Genomic DNA, 17,755 nt, shown 5'->3' with positions numbered 1-17,755 from the left:
GGGGTTTTCAACAACACAGACCCCAGTATCAGTCCTCTAGCGAAGGACCCAGACAGCAATACGGCCAACATCAACAGCATTACCGGTTACCTCCTACCGCGGCATAGCGACACCCGGCGAAGGGAAGACCAGCGCCACGGGGAAGAGATACCAGCAGGAACAAATGACCAGCTAGCCATACCAGCTTCCTACACTACCAGGGGCTCCAAGGTCGGGGGTCGCATCACTTCTCACTTCCTTCGTTGGAAAGTCATAACATCAGACAGGTGGGTGTTGGACGTAGTGGCCAGAGGACATACTCTGGAGTTCATACAGAAACCACCGGACGTCCATCTGTCAGGCACTCCACCTCCATGAGTAGCCCAACTACTCACGGAAGTACAAGTGATGCTACACAAGGGAGCAATAGAGCTGGTCCCTGCTCCTCACAGAAACAAGGGGTTCTATTCACGCTTCTTTCTGGTAAAGAAACCTTCAGGAGACTGGCGCCCCATTCTGGACTTAAGGTCGCTAAATAAGTTTCTGAAGAAACAATCGCTCCGGATGGTAACACTGCAGGACATCTTGCACCTCCTGAGTACCGGCGATCATATGGCATCCCTAGACCTCCAGGATGCGTATTTTCATGTTCCGATACACCGCAACCATCGGAAATTCTTCGGGTTCAAGGTAGCTGGTATGCATCTACAGTTTCGGGTCATACCTTTTCGGTTTAAAATCAGCCCCCAGAATTTTTACAAAGATGCTGGCTCCAGTGGCGGCTCATCTTCGCCAGTCGGGCATACAGGTGTTTCCCTATCTCGACGACTGGCTCATAAAAACACCTTCAAAACGTCAAGTGGTGCATCGCATATCTCGCTGCCTCCAGTTGTTCGACGATCTGGGTCTTACCGTCAACTACCAGAAATCGTATCTTCATCCCACGCAGACATTGAACTTCTTAGGAGCGATACTGGACACTGTCCAAAGCAAAGCGTACCCGTTGCAGGAAAGGAAATTAAAGCTCAACAGGCTAGCCCGCAACCTCTCGGCAAAAAAGTGCGTTTCAGTTTGCACTTACAAGTCATTGCTGGGAATGATCTTGTCATGCATTCCGCTGGTTCCAGACTGAAGGCTGTATATGCAGCCCCTGCAAGAGCAATTGAAGGTACAATGGCGCCAGGTTCAGGGATCTTTCGAGGACAAAATTCTCATCACACCGGAAATGAGCGGCCATGGCTTGGTGGGCAACACCAGCAAATTTGTCAAGAGGTCTCACGTTTCTTCATCAGGTGCCTCGCTATATCGTGACGACGGATGCTTCCCTCGAAGGTTGGGGTGCCCACCTTCAAGATCTTCGAATCAGTGGGTCTTGGACTCCAAAGGACAGACAGCTCCACATCAATCAGCTGGAGCTCAAAGCAATAGATTTCGCTCTAAAAGCTTTCTTGCCAAGACTTCAGGGCTCAGATGTCTTAATCAGAATGGACAATACCACAAGCATGTTTTACCTAAACAAACAGGGTGGCACAAGGTCTCTACAGCTCTCGCAACAGGCTCAAAACATCTGGAAATGGGCCATAACGCACAACATTTCTCTGAAAGCAGAGCATGTCCAAGGACACACCAACATGCTGGCGGATACCCTGAGCAGGACAATTATCCCCTACCACGAGTGGGAACTAGACCAGGAGATTCTGGATCAACTCATCCAGTTATGGGGCAGACCAAACATCGATCTGTTTGCCACGTTCGAGAACAAAAAATGCCCCTACTACGCAAGCTGGCTTCCCCAAAGAGGATAGTGGGTGAATGCGTTTTCGATGAGATGGTCCGGCATTTATGCCTATGCCTTTCCTCCGATCCCACTGATACCGAGAGTCATCAGCAAGATGAAGACAGAGGGTTGTCGCCTCTTATTAATAGCACGGAGATGGCCCAGACAGGTGTGGTTCACGGAGCTCCTCATGCTCTTGAAACAACCACATGTGCTACTCAAACGGAAGCCAGCCCTATTAACGATGCACCGGGGACAAGTCAGACATCCGGATCCGTCATCTCTCCACTTATCGGCCTGGCTCCTGAGTTCCATGAGTACTCAACCTTAAACATCTCTTCTGAATGCAGGGAGATTTTAGCCAGAGCTAGAGCGGATACTACCAACAGAACCTACAGGTTGAAATGGAAGCGTTTTTGTCTGTGATGCGCAGCTGAAGGGATCCACCCGATCTCCTCCCCTCCAGAACAGGTATTACTGTACTTGTTACACATGGCAAAGTCTGGACTCTCATACTCTTCGATCCGCGTGCACGTGGCGGCAATTTCAAGATACCGCAGGTCTCAGGATACGGTTTCATTCTATTCCACCAGAATTGTAAAGCAGTTCCTTAAAGGCCTGTTTCGTACTTTTCCACCAGTGCAGAAGCCTCCACCGTTGTCGTCCCTAAACGTGGTCCTGGGACAGCTCATGAAACCTCCTTTTGAGCCCATTCATAGAGCGGAGTTAAAGTTCATTTCATGGAAAACGGTGTTGTTGCTGGCTCTTACCTCCGCTAAGAGAGTGAGTGACCTACAGGCATTCACCATTAAATAGCCTTTTCTTCAGTTCACCACTACTAGCGTGATTCTGAGAACGAATTCTAAGTACATTCCGAAAGTGCCCTCAACTTTCCATCTGAATGAACCGGTTGTTTTGAAAACCTTTTTTCCTTATCTGCAGACAGTGGCAGAAAAAGCACTGCATTCCCTGGACGTTAAAAGATGTCTAAAGTTTTACCTACAAAAGACTCATGCGCAAGTCAGATCAGTTGTTCGTGGCCTTTGGAAACGCAAGGAAGCGCTTTGCAGTATCCAAACAGACTGTAGCTAGGCGGATTGGCCTGGCAATCCAATTCTGTCATATTCAGGCTGGTAAGCCTCTCCACAACAGGGTAAGAGCCCACACAACAAGGGCGGTAGCCGCATCGGCTGCCCTCTTCGCAGGAGTACCCCTACGGCAGATCTGTAGAGCGGCCACATGGTCCAGCTAGCATACGTTCACGAAACACTACTGTCTTGATGAAGCGAATAACATGGACACAGCAGTGGGTCAAGCAGTCTTGAGGCATTTGTTTCGCTAAGGTGAGCCTCTTGGATCATCCCACCTCCACAACCAGGGTAAGGTGAACAACGGTTTCTTATTCTAATCAAGATTAAATCTGTTCTATTTCTTATGCTTATGCTAGAGCCTGATTATCGTAGCATGACACATATTCGTTGTAAAGCAGAGATCTGTGCTTATTATGACTGATGGTTACTTACAGAGGAACATTATTACGTTACCATTGAACACTAACTGGAGGTACTGTTACACTCATTTCTATTGATATTCTAATGTTGGTTCGGATTGTAAAGGTACGGCTATATGTCTACTTAATCAATATTACTGCTTGCTACTCTAATTCAAGCATGTGAATCTATGAAAGATCCAATACTGGAGAAGAAAATTAGTTACTTACCTGTAACTGTGGTTCTCCAGTATTGGTATCTTTCATAGATTCACATGCGACTCACCCTCCTCCCTGCAGAGGCTCCCCTTCTACATGAGCTCTTATCTTCACACTTGTACTAGAAAATCTGAGGGAAAGAGCCTCTGTTGGGAGTATTCTCGAGGGTGTCGACGCCTGATTGGCTGAGGTTCAACTTTGGGTCTTTTTGCAAAATGACATGGATAGACTGTAAAAGAACCTAAGGGGGCCCTTGGGGCCTAGTGTATAAAGTGTACTGCTATGTGTATTTCAGGTTACCCTGAGGCTCCCACCTCGACGACGGGGATGATTCAAGCATGTGAATCTATGAAAGATACCAATACTGGAGAACCACAGTTACAGGTAAGTAACAAATTTTCTTTTGGGCAGTGATTCGGGCCACACCAACAGGTCACTCTGGGCAGCACTGGGGTGGCCAGGTGATGCGGAGATGTAGTACGGCGTCGGGTGCCCATTGTTAGTCAGTGGGAATTGGTCAAGTTGAAAAGAGGCTGCAGGTCTGGACAGGGAATCGAGTCCGGAAGAACCAACAGGTGGGTTCAAGTCTTGAGATGCTCTGGACAGAGGGACATCTTCGGTATTCCTCTCCATGGGCCAGGGGGGAACGGGTGCAGAGATGTCCTGAGGCATCTGTTTTTTCTCCGCAGGGAGCACTCACGTTTGAGGGGGCCTGCGAACAGAGGCTGCAGGTGGCATCTGAGTCCACAGTGGGCAAGTCCAAGGTGGGCACCCTTGCAGCCTAGCCTGAGTTGAAGTGGGCCAACTGTGCCAGCATGGCACCTTTGGCCCACTTCAACACTGGCTAGGTGGCACAGGTGCAGTGGTGCTTTCCGGTGTTGAGTTTTCAGTGGCCCGGAGTCCTCAGTTGTCTTGGGGTGACTGCAAGGTGCAGGGAAGCAGCTTCACTGACGTTCCTGGGTCTTTGTTGAAGGCAGGCATTCCTCTGAGGCTTTTTGATGCACAGCAGCTTGCAGCACATGTCAGCTTTGGCACAAATAGGCAGGAACAGCAGGCAGGCTGGAAGGGCTTGGGCCAAGTCAGATGCTTCTTCCTCTGGCTTTGTTTTTGTGGCTCTTGAATGTCCTTCATAGGTCAGCAGGAATCTGATTTTCTGGTGCTGGGACTTCCCTAAATACTGCATTTAGGGGCGTTTTGGGGAGTGTAGGGTAGTAGCCAATGGACTACTAACCCCTGGGGTCACTACACACCCTATATGACCACTTCCTGTGGGAAGCGGGCATAACCCTGCCCCAGAGTTCCTGAATCTGCCAACACCGAGATGGCAGATTTCTGAAAGTTGTGTCGACATCAGGCAGCGCACCTTAGGGGTGGGGACTGACCTTAGGGGGTGGACACACCTCCCTGAACACTAAATTTTCCACCTGTCCAAGTGCCAAACTGGCCCTGGAGCAGTGGGGCTGGCATCTTTCCTGTGGGTGAAGCTAGATATGCATACCAAGGGCTGTGGGCTTCTTTGAAGTTACCTGTCTTGGAATGTAGATTGACAGGTCATCCTGTTGGTTGGGGAGTGTAAACACCTCTCCCAGAGCAGTCTTTCTGGTTTACTGCCCGAGAGCAAAGGCTCTCACCCTAGGATGTCAAACTCTTGTCTGGTGGTGGCAGTCTGGCTAAAACTAGTCAGTCCCCACATGGTCAAGTTTGATACCAAACATCCCTAGTTTCAGTGAGGCCATCATGTAGCTGGGGAACTTGTAGTGACCAGTGTCCAGCATATGTACTTAAAATGGCTTCCGTGTTCACTCACTATGCCGAAGAATCAACAAACACATGGCAGGGGTATACCTGCATATGCAGATATGTCCTCACATGCAATATAATGCACCCTGCCTTTGGGCTGTAAGGCCTGCTGTAGGGGCAACTTACATATATTGCACACAGTGTTAGGAGACAGGGCACACAGCTGTGTGCCATGTGTATTTTTTTTTTTTTTTTTTTCCTTATTTGCTGCATCAAGACACACATCCTGCAATGGCAGTTTGCCTGTGCTAGGTGAGGGGTCTCTGAGGGTGGCACAATACATGCTGCAGCCCTTGGGGACCCTCTTTGGTACCCATGCCCTAGGTACCAGGGGCACCATTTACTGGGGACTTATAGAGGGTGGGGGCAAAAGTATTGCCAGTTGGGGAACAATTGCACAGTTTTAGGGAAAGGGAGCTGGCACTGGGGATCTGGTTAGCAGGAACCCAGTACACTTTCAGTCAAAATTGTGTCGAGTACCAGACAAAGGTTTGGGGTGACCCTGTCAAAAGGGGCACTTCCCTACTGGCACAGAAATTGTATTGACCTTATGCTTTAGTTTACCATCCAGTCCAAAGCAAGTCCTCCAGCAATCTGAGCAGCAACAACAGTTCAGTCAGTATTAACAATGCAACTGGGCTGTTGTCATGGCAAAGTGAAGAGCAAGAAAGCGAAATTTCACAGTACAGATCATACAACACTTGTCCAGTGGAAGATTGGGGTCATTTTCAAATCATTCAAGTTGAATAAAGCTAGCTCACTCGTGGTTTCTGGAATAGCAAAAGTGTACTGCATAGAGCTCTTTACATTACCAATGCCAACCCCTCCGTAGAAAGACCAGGCAGACAAAGCTCTTCTTTTGACTTGTTCGAATGAAGTCAGACTTATTACTGATGGGTGACCATAAAGGAGGTTTCATCTGCAACAGTAAGGGAAGGGAGTGTACCAATGCTATACTTTCTCCTCTTTAACAGATAGGCAAAGACAGAATGGCACTGCTACAAAATGTCACCCTATTGCTTCAACAAGTGAAGCACTTGACAACACTGGATCTCTAGGATGCTTACTGCAATGTACCAAGGCATCCAGCTTACCACACATTTTGGGTTGCCATAAATCAAACATGTTTTCCATTCAGCTTAAAGTCGGCTCCTGTGACATTTAAAAAGTTTATATTGGTGGTCTTGCCACATTAGTGACAACACAAAGTTCATCAATTCGCCATGTGGATCACTGGCTAATAAAGAGGGCAACATGACAAAACTGCTACACTGACCAGACAGTTAAATTATTGCACAGGTTGTGGTTTCAGGCAATGCAAAGAAATCCTACTTACCACAGCAACAAATAAATAAAACAACTGTCTAGAGTCCACACTAAATTCGGTGGAGGCACAGTATACCCAACAATGGAGAGAGCTAAAATTTCACACATTGGCTCTGCTTCAATAGTCCCAATCTGACAGGAAGGTGATGAAATTACTAGGTTTTATGGCATCGTGCATTGCTCTGGTTCCAAATGCACATATGTACGTGAATCCATTACAGGAATGCCTGACAGGCCAATGGTCACTGGTGACTAGTGCTTGGAAGGCTCTAGTTTTGAAATGTAACTAGGCATCGGTGGTGGGACAAGACCAATTTGTCACAGTGTCTTTTCTTAGACCCTCAGCCAATGGTGATCATCAGTATAGTGACCATGATATAATGAACTTAACCAAACAATCTCTAAAAGGTTTTGCTGCCCCCAAACCCCCTCCTCACCCCCACACCCCACCTGCCAAGTAACTGCAAATTAGGACTATCACAAATATGTGGGTTTAGCATAGAGTTCAAACACATTAAGGTCTTATTCACACAGTGGTACTGGACCTTGAAGGATCAAATGTTGCACATGAGCGTCAAGGAACTAAGAGGAGCCAGAGTTGCCCTGAAAGCTGTTCTCGCCTAAAGTAAGGGACATCAGTCTCGATGAAAATGGAATGGTAATTGCACCTTGACAAAATTGATTCTTTTTTTCAACTCTGGGACAAACCATTTTAGCGTCAAACGCTAAAATGTTGCCTCAGGAAAAGAGATCATATCATCAGTTTAAACGGTTTTCTTTCTAACGTTCCTCCACTGCTTCTTGTTAATCCATCTCTGCAAGTTGAAAATATCTTGCCTGCTTTTCATAATATGCTTCAGTTGGGTGGGGAAAAACATGGTAAACAGATATGTAAACATCACAACAAGGTTACACAGGTAATGTACAGGCAAATATATCCACCATGACCTCGGCAATAATACTGCCTAATTGAGTCCTCGTGTCCCAGAATTTGGATGTTTAAATATTTTTCAAGATTGCCTGAAAATTGTAGCCCTTTCTCATTCTGTCTCAACAGATATGACCTACTTTAAAGTGTAACAAATGTTATTGCTGGTGTCAGTTTTCACCTCCTACTGGTGATGCCCGTGGAGAACTGCCATATGTTCTACTTTTTTCTTAAGCTTGTGATATTCCTTTGTAAGAATCCACCTGGACACAGTTTCTTGATGCAGAAGGCAATCTGCCCACTAATTGATTTTCTCCTAACTGACAGAGTATTGATTTGTAAATTTCCTCTGGTTAGCATTCCAGATCTATCTAGGTAAGTTAATATAATGCTATCTGTTCTAATTTATTCTCCATTCAAGCTTTTGCATTCTTCAGACATATTTTACTTTGCTGGGGGGCTACAAACTGTACTAGAAGAGCTACAGAAAGCTAGGCATTTTCTTCAGAGGAACCTTAAACTTTCATGTGAATGAGCTAATTTGAAGGGCTCATTGTAGATGATAGCAGTGATGTCTCTGAATTTCACATTTACCAAAGTATTTCCTTTCTGATGATTTTCAGACGCTCACACTACAGAGAGCCCTGCTCATTGAATGTTAAAATTGCATTCTATTTTTTTCACTGAATTAACTAAAGCTTTTCATACATCGTATCGGCTGTTACTAGTAAACCGCACAGCGAAAAAAAAAAACTGTCTAAATTAGTGCTACATAATTGGTTAGTACATTAGGTTTATTTTGCGTGTCCAGTTATCACCAGTTGGAAGTATCCCCTTACATTTGACAAGAGGAAAACTTAACAGAAGCTTCTTTCCGGCCCGTATGTAATTGGCAGAGGGATCCAAAGCAACCATGTGAACTTTTGATTTACTACCCTGGTCATTACCTCGAGGTGGGTACGAAGGCTGGCCTTCAAGTTGGACAGGGAGGCATGAATCTCCTTGGCATTTTTGTTCTTCTGTTCAACTAAGTTTGAACTTAAAATAACGCGTCTTGTTTATAAAAAAAAAATTGCATATTTTATAGAAATTTGAACCATAATTCCCTTCTACTTCAGTCTTAGTATACTGTTGAGAATTGGAATAAAATAGCATCACAAGTGGCGTTACACTCCCTGCGTAGACCGAGGAAAATGGGTGACAAGAAAAATGTTCACTGCAGAAAAGATTACTTTGATGTTGCTTGCAAAACATTCATGTAGGAAAATGAATTAGTGAAGAAACCAGTGCAAGAGAAATTAATATAAAAGTATGTAAATTCGACTTCCCAAGTTTTGCTCCTGTAACCAGAGCCCCCTTCCCTTATTACCTTCCCACTCTGTTGCTGCCAAAGACAAACTTAAAAAATGGAAATGTCCGAGTAGAATACAGACTACTAGAGAACTAATTCGTTGACAAACTCAGAGAAAAATGTTAAAGAAATTCTGTTCCCTGGATTTGATCTACTGCCTCTTACAGTATTTCGTATACTGCTGTCCTCAAACCGTCGATCTCCTTCTTTCTTATATTCATATTTTCCATAATTGCTGCTATGTGCCCAGGATGTCATGAGCCCTGGATTTCAGCCTATAAATCACTTCCTCTTAAAGGAACCCCAAATACTACACTTAGGACTGGGAGGCCTATTGTATAACAATATCAGAAAATAGTATTTCATTTTAACCTCTGTTGCTTCAGTAATGACATCACATCATTAGGTAAAGTATATTTGCCAAAGTAATTTTGATGATGAAATGAATATTGTTATGTTTCAAAGTGTAAATGATTTATGGTATAAATGTGTCTAGGACAATAAATATTTCCAAAAAAATTAAGTGTCATAGAACATGTGATTTTATATCATTACTGACTCAGCAGAGGTTAAACGGGAAGTACTATCTGCTGATAATGTTATAGAATCTTGTACTTATAAATTACTATACATACGGTTCTCACTTTGTTGAAGACTGCTATTCTCTTCCTTTTCTTAGAGAAACCAGCACTCAATCCTGTGGAGCCATCTAACTTGAAGCCCTTCTCCCTTTTGGGATGATTTATTGTAGTTAGCTGTCACCATGCTGTACTTTGCTGAGAAAAATTAAGTGATATACCCTCTTGAGGCACAGAGGTGGTTATCGCATCAGTCTTAGATTTTCCAGTTGAGTGGGTGAAGGCAATGTTGGTGTCCTAATCTTACTTGTAGGGGTGGGCGGATTTGGTGGGATTTGATTTGTGGAATTCCGTGGATTTACATAAAAATTCTGCGACAGGGCATAGAGGGTATTTGGTGCTCTTTTCAGGGTGGAAAATGCACCCTCACGTCCAAAAATGGATGCGAGAATGCATTTTGCGCTAAGAAATAGTGCTGTCAAATGCACTGCAATGCATAGCCCTGGGCGCTCTTACATACTCTGCAGTGATTACTGCAAAGTATGTAAGGGTGCTGATGGGTATGCACACAGCAGATTAAAGCTTAATATGCAATGATTTTTAAACCTAGAGGGACAGATCCCTCTTCTTGCCCTGTTAGTAACCACTGTGTGCACTTGCAGAGCATGTAAGGGCGCTGAGGGGTATGCACAGCAGTGCATACCCCTCCAGTGCACTCAGTGGTTACTAAACGGGGCCAGAAGAGAGCTGTCCCTCTGTTTAAAGTTTTATCTGCAGTGATTTTTAATCTGCAGTGTTTTTTTTTTTTTTAAACATAGAGGGACTGCTACCTCTTCCAGCCCTCTTTGAAAACCAAACACTGCAGATTAATTCAGCTGGCGGTGTGGTAGAATTTATTAGTAATACCCTGTTACAAGAGTAACGCAGAATTATAAAATTCCTCCAGTTCAGCCAGCGTAATTAATAATTTGGCCCAGGCCTACTTATTAGCGCGATCAGTGTAATTTGATGATGTCTGACACTGAATCCTCTTCCAACTTTTCTGGGAAATAAATTTTGGAGAAGTGGCCTCGACAACCTCAGAAAAAGATCTGTATTTTCAAATGAAATTACTAACATTTCTGTATGTTCAATAGAACATTTCGCTATCTGTTGTGTTGATTCTGAGAAGAGAAATTGACCTGAGGGTGAAGTGTTCAAAGGAGCTCTGGCCTTCTGGCTTTGCTAATGCTTTTGTAAGGGTGCAATGCAGGAAGCTGCTGGCAGGAATTTCATTCTGTGTACTTGACGACATTTGTGCATCCATGCGTTATCATGCATTAGCAACTGATAAGCTTCAGGTAAGGGAGGCAGGGTTGGGGGTCATCAAAAAAAGCTTTGGTGGGTGAAATAATCAATTAGCTGGGCATGTGAGGAGTATGGAGCAACACTGAGAACGCAAGGAGGAAAAGTATTAGAGGTGAAAAGCAGAGCACGAGGGAGAAAACAAGAAAACACAAGCACCCATGTGGTACTTAATGAATACTTAAAAAGTCGTTCCCATAGTATGAACAGGGGAAGGATGTAAACCAAGCCTTCAAACAAGTGGTAAAGAAGGTATGCTCCACGGGAGGGACAAACAAAAGCTAGGAAAGAAATCCATTGAATAAGCAGCTTGTGAATGAGGCTTACAAAAAAACCAACCAATGGTAAGCAGTAAGTTCCCTTAAGCCCACTGCACAGTATGTTTTTAGTATAGTTCACAACAGGTCTTTCGCAGACTGCTAAAAGGCGGCTGTAAGCAAGACCTAAAAATGGTGCAATCTCAATCTGCTGATTAGAGTGAAAAATAATTCCATTAGATTTATACTGCGGAAGGATAATGGTGGCTGGTTTTCTCCCTCTTATGGACATTCTTGGATTTGTGTCAAGTGTGTTCACAGTACCAAAGGTACAATGTCGTTGGTCAAAACTATTCTCCCAATAATTTCTACTTCATAGTGAACTGTCTCGTCTTTGCTCATATTGATGGGGTAGTGATCTGTTAGTTTACCTTCCAAATCACACACACACCCCCCTGTAGAAGGTACTTCAAGTCCCTTTGGTCAGTAATCCACAAAAACACAACCATGTCATGACCCCCACTGTAGGAATTCCATTAGTTCCACATCCTAGTTATAATAAGATACAAGACACTTTGCATCACTTAAGAAGCCATTCACCCCTATTAATCAGACAAGCATGCCGGAAAAAACACCTTCCTGGGCCTGCACCATTAGGGCTTTCACTTCCATCTAGCGATCTCCAATTCCGGGAAGGGACAAACAAAAAGACAACCCTTAAACTTTTGCAGCTCCGTCTGACAGAATGAAGTCTCCTTTCGTCTGAGTCGGGTCCAATTGTTTGATGTTCAGGAAGAAACCACATTCTCTTCTAATGTACCTGGGGTGAGGCCAGTGCAGCTGAGATGAGAAAGGTACACCTTGGGTGAGAAGTGTTTTGTGGATGAAGGGATTGTATCCAGTGAGAGAGAAATGTACTTGAGGGCCGGGCAGAATACCTGAAGTGAGTAGTGTGTGTTTGGTTTAAGGCGATTGTACCCAGGGTGAGGGGAGTGAAAAGGAGGGTATGTACCCGGGGTGAAAAAAAGTGCACTAGAGTAGGAGGAGTGAACCAGAGATGTACGAAACTGAAAGAAGTGTGCCTGGTGTTAGGCGACAGAGGCACAAGTACCTGGCTAAAGGGTCATGTAACTGAATGAATCGGATGTGTTACTGGCATATAAGAAATGTAACTGGGGTGACGCTTGTGTATGTATATATATGTGTGTGTGTATATATTACCTAGTGGTGGTCGGACCTAGTTTCTATAGCAAAAGCTTTTTTTTGTTTTGCTAATAACTTTGGCATCTTCAAGGAATTTCCCCACCCCCAAAAAAAAAAAAACGGACGTCACTTCAGTTGCTATCTGGAAAGTTTCAGGGTGAGAAACGTGTTTACCCATTAATTTTTCCATAGGGATTTTGAACAGCGATAGCACCGAAACCACGGGACGGAATTACACCGAATTTGGCTGAAGGGTAGCTCTTGGTCCAGAAAGGGGCCTTTTTGTTATTTGTTGTGAATTTGTTCAGTAGTTTTGGGTAAAAGCAAGGCCCCGATTGGCTTGCCGCAACCTGACAGAAAAGTTGCGGTTGCCATTTTGTTTCTCGCATGGCCAGGTTTGGGGGGGGGAGGGGGCGACAGTCTAAATACTATATAAGGGGTCAGGATCCCCGAAGGACACATGGTTAAAAAGACAAATTTCCCTTTTTTTTTTTTTTTTTTTTTTTTTTTTTTTTTGCGGCCGATCTGTGGATTCGAGGGATCCTGGGAAGAGGCAAGACCCTGGTTGGCTGGCTGCAACCTGACAAATATTAACGTGTGCATAAAAAAAAAAACATAGAAATTCACTGGAAAAAACTGTGTACAGGGACGTTCTAGTTAGTTTGATGTTTTACCCATACAAAAACATAGAAATTCTGCAGTTTTAGATATACTTATAGTTCTACTTATCTGAAGAAACTATAACTCATGCCGGAAAGTAACTTTGGGCAAAGAGTTATAGTTTCTTAACATATTTATAACTATAAATGCTGAATTTCTAGGTTTTTGTATGGTTAAATATCAACCTAACTGGAACGTCCCTGTAACTTTTATTTTTGAGTGAGGATGTGTGTCTGTATGTATATATATATGTGTATATATATATATATATATATATATATATATATATATATGTGTGTGTGCATATATATATATAGATATATTTTTTAAAAAAATTGTTTACTTTTTTTTTTTTCTTTTCCTGGGGTGGATGGAGAGTGCATGGATTGAAGAAAGGGAGCTTGGCTGAAAGATGTGTACCTGAGTGGAATATGTAATGGGTGTGGACAGGTACATTCAACTGAGCCAAGAGTGGGTGTGACAGTCTACATGGGGAAAAGCGCCTCAACCTGGGGAAGTGTTTATCTGGGACAAAATGTGTGTACATCTGGTGAGAGGTATGCACCTATGTGGTCTAAAAACCCATATGCACTAGGAGGGAGTGCAGAGAATGTACCGGAGGTGAAATGAGTACACTTTTATTGAGGTGCCTCTACTTAAATTAAGAGGTCAGAGCAGAGTCTACCTGAGAGCACTGCCAGTCTGTGATCGTACTTGACTGGTTTATTGTTGGATAACTCTCACATCATGTAAAAGGCACTTTGAACTGTTGAGTTTAAAACAAAAGCCTACCCTCCACGCCGAGGATTATGGCCTTGTAGCAGAGTCACTCACCAGCCTATGGAGCATTTTTTTATGACAGCTGCAGGAAAAAGTGACATGTGTGAGTTTGGTAATGAACTCCCCATCATGAGGATGACAGTTCACCCCACCCAATGCCAAGAGTCATGGAAACCGGCATCTTGAAGGGGAAAACAGCTAAATGTTATAGGTTGAGACAGATCTGGCCTTTGCTCAGTGAGCGCCCTTGGCGAACACGAATTTGGCATCCCTCCCATTAATCCTCTTTAACTGCCTATTATTTAAAATTGGGAGGAGTACAAGGAAGGCAAAGGGGCACAATTAAGTAGCCCAATAAACAAAATAACACACTTAAAGCAAGTACCACCACAATTTTTCATTTATATCCAAGTGTAGGGAGACTGCTGCAGTAATTTCCAGTACCCTTTTGGAGGTCGGTGACATGAGTCCAGCATGCACATAAGGGCCAGACCTGGGTTGAGGAGTTGCATGCTTAATAAATGTTGGCTAAGCCAACAGTGCGATATTAGTTTAAAATATTTAAAATTAAAACAGGTTTGTGGATGTGTGAGTGGGTTGTTGGTAGAGGATGGGAGAGCAACACGGCTGTGGAAAAGTATGGAGGGCGGGCAGAGAGAAGCGCATTTGGCAAACAGAAGCACACGGGAGACAGGGAAGTGGAAAACCCTGGAGGTGAAAAGTACACGACTGACGATGGTTGAAAAACACATGCACTCTTATGGAGTGCTTGATGGAAAGGGGAAAAAAATAAGTTCCTGAATAGCAAACACTGGTGGAAGTTGGAAGCCGACACTCATAGGAGGTAAACAAGCTGTGTTCCTTGGTAGGGACAAACAGGAGATGGACGGGCTAAATCCCAGTAAAACCGTCTTATAAAAAGCAAGAAACTAAAAGTGACAAAATAAAAAGCCAGTGTAAAGCAATGGGATGCGTTGCTTTCCAGGTCAGCAAGTAAGATATCCCTAATAACCCTGGCAGGCTTCGACCTAATCTCAAAGGTAAGTAACTCGTGTCATGTGAATAAGATCTCTGTTTGCACAAATACAGAGGGCCTTACTGGTGTACGTTTCTTGCTAGGGTTTTCCTTTATGGAATGCAATACCAGAACAATCAAGATTTTACAAGTATTTTATCCTACATTTTAGAGGTCTTAAAATCCCCTTTTTTTTTTATTTGTAATTACACTTGTGTCCTTCATATTTGTAATGCATTTTGTTTGACCCCTCAGTAATACTAGTGGTGGAGTGTAGGTCATGGAAACGTTTTTTAATAACTTATCTGAAGTCTCTGCTTTTCTTCTCATGCTGCACAGAGGAGTCCAAGGAAGGTGAGGCATTGCACGAGATTAAACCTCCTCCCTTCACTCTCCCTTTCAATCTCTTAACTTCTGAACATCGGTTAACTTCCTAACGCATCGCTCCATGTTTTAGGTCTTTTCCAAACTGTTCGACGTTTGTCGCCGTCGGATGGCACGTCGTTCCGTGATAGCGGTGCCAAGATACAGACTGTCGTCGAATAATAACAAGAAGAATTATTAGACTGACCCTGTCTGCTTTACCTTCTCTGTGAAGTGTTGGCAGTTCCTCTTTACCACAATAAAAAGGACGGAATGGACCACTGCATTATTGCTGACAAACACACCAGGGTGATGCTGCAGATAGGCACTGGAATTGTACATCCATTTGGAACACTAACGTGGGTTGAACTGGTGAATTTGCGACAGGCTAACTTCATATAGCAGCACAACGTTTTTTTTTTTATCATGTCTTCTTTCATTCATCCTTCTTTTTCAGTTTACAGAATATTTTCATTTTCTTGTGAGTTTTTACGTTAATGTGAATCATTCCTTTTCATTTTTGCTTTCCTCACGTTTTGTTTTGCACATTCACACTGCAGGTACTGAAGCCCCTGAGCGATAACATAATGGAGGATAACATAAGACAGACTGTTACAAATTCCTTCAAAGCAGGCCTCACTGAACAGGTGTCTCACCATGCAAGGTTAAAGGCGGACTGACGCTTCTTCGCCTCTTCTGCTTTGGTCTCCTGCCCTTGTCTTACCTGCTACACAATAAGAACTCAGTAAAAAAACCAAAGTTTACAACGGAATCTCTAGGTTTCATTTTCGCCTGGCTGACTCCACCGGATGCGTCAACAAGAGTGGAAATGCTGGTTTCTGCCCAAGTGCCCCTGCTTGTGACTCTGTTGGTGCCAAGGAGGCTGGCCGGCGAGTTGTAAATGCAAAACTAGCATATTTTTCTGCACATGTCTACCATGCTCGGCTATCTATGCTTTTCCCCTCTTCCTTTTGTTTTATCGTTATCTTTGCCTTATTTTATAAATGTGAACCGTGTGTCGTGTGCTAAGCGGTATTTCAGGGAAATTATGTTTTTTCAGTTTATCTCTATGAGGCCATCCTTTAACCGAATGTATTTAGGCTTACCATGTCCCATTGTTTTATTTTAAGTCCGGGTGTTTGGTTAATTTGTATAAAGGTATGGACTTGGTAATAACTGACACTACTGAAGTGATAATTGCTTCACTCTACTAAAATATTTATATTATTGCTTTACTGCCTTTTGCGTCCAGTATTACGTGGCTGCATGTACATGGTTGTCGCAAAACAGACTGCTGAGAACTGTCAAAGTTGTAGTGAGATGACCTATTTCACCTTGGCCTTTTAAATTCAGCAAGCCTGCTCTCGTGGAGAAAATCAGAGCAATCAAGCAGGATAGGGCAGTAATCGGACTGTGGGAAGTTCAGACTTCATGTACAAACACATGCCATGGATTCTGTTGGGAGTAATGTCATCCAAAAATGCCTAAAACAACTTTAAATTATCTGTACAGCGTGTTTGTTTTAATTTTCTATAAAATGGTAGGGCATGTATATGAAATATAAATATATAAATACACTTTTTGTATCGAGTTTTTGTAGTCCAATGCGAAACCTGGTTCTGTAGTAGATAATGTACGTCCTTGTAAAGGAATGTTTGTGGCTCATGTCAGTGTGTGAATGCATTAAGCCAATTTTGGAAGTTTTTTTGATATATTTGTGACACTTACCTGCCATGAGCAATGCAACCTCACCCCCTTGAAAAAACAATGGGAATGTTTATTGTGGAATTCTTTCTTTATCCTCTCAAATTTTAAAGATTATTTCTTGTAATTTATTTTCAGTTCATAAATAAAATCACTTGTATATATGAACTTGTGTCCATTTTCTGGTTCTGCTTAAGACTTTGAGCTGCTGATAGTTTCAGCCTTACAATTTTATTGCAGAGGTTTTCTGCTTCTGCATGTGTAATGAAATGGATATTACCCAAAAGTCTCTTGGTGCTAAATAAGGAGAACTCATGAACAGGACAAGAAATCAAGTCAAGGTAGGTCTTAAGCTGCTTTCAGAAATGTAGATTGGTGCAAGTAGATATCTGATAGAGACATCAAGTCCCACATTCCTTACCTTTAGAATATTCCCCAAGCATCAGACTGGATCTGGAAAATCTTGAGCAGGACCTCTGCCTTCCAGCAAGCGGTGCCAATCAGTTCTATGACAATCATTCTGGATGTGACATGCGTGATGCCTATCTATTAGCCACCCCAGCACGCTGAAAGTAGTTCTTTTCTTTCTGTGCTATATGCCCAGATCCAGAAGAGCTACTTCAGTCATTTTGTGACAGCCTTTTTTTGACTTTGTCAAACTTGTTTTGAGCTTTGCTGCCAGTGTGCTTTAGGGATATCCCCTAAAACATAACTCTGGGTTTTAAACTTTGTGAGGCGTGTCTCAGATGGATGTCTGACAGACCCCAACCTGTTTGCCTACGGTACCTGAAGCCGGGGCATGACTCCAAGGTCTCCCAAGGCGGCCTAGGACCATGCCTTGAAGCTTCTGGTCACTCGACACCAGATGATTCTGCACCGCTCCACGTCTCAGTCACATGGAAATTCCTGGGCCCACTCTGAGTCGCTGTTATCAGTTGTTGACGATGTCAAAATCTTTGTTGGGTAAGTCCTACAAGAAGCA

The 17,755-nt window shown here is 43.5% G+C and overlaps 1 protein-coding gene across 2 annotated transcripts in view; it reads left to right on the top strand.

Moving 5' to 3' along the window:
* Positions 1-16,941, top strand: part of ATL2 (atlastin GTPase 2) — a 541,948-nt gene extending 525,007 nt beyond the window's left edge. The window contains exons 13-14 of one of the 2 annotated variants that reach the window (XM_069235094.1): positions 15,046-15,060; positions 15,164-15,395. In XM_069235094.1, coding sequence (XP_069091195.1) covers positions 15,046-15,060; positions 15,164-15,271 — 123 coding nt within the window. In that variant the 3' untranslated portion in view covers positions 15,272-15,395. Of the gene's footprint in view, positions 1-15,045; positions 15,061-15,163; positions 15,396-15,629 lie in introns of those variants that run through there. The other variant, XM_069235095.1, reaches the window with a different exon arrangement.
* The last annotated feature ends 814 nt before the right edge of the window (positions 16,942-17,755 follow it).

This window comes from Pleurodeles waltl, chromosome 5 (assembly GCF_031143425.1).
Source record: "Pleurodeles waltl isolate 20211129_DDA chromosome 5, aPleWal1.hap1.20221129, whole genome shotgun sequence".
Lineage (NCBI taxonomy): Eukaryota > Metazoa > Chordata > Amphibia > Caudata > Salamandridae > Pleurodeles > Pleurodeles waltl.
The sequence above is the reverse complement of the archived record's forward strand: the minus strand, read 5'-3'. Positions and strand labels throughout refer to the sequence as shown.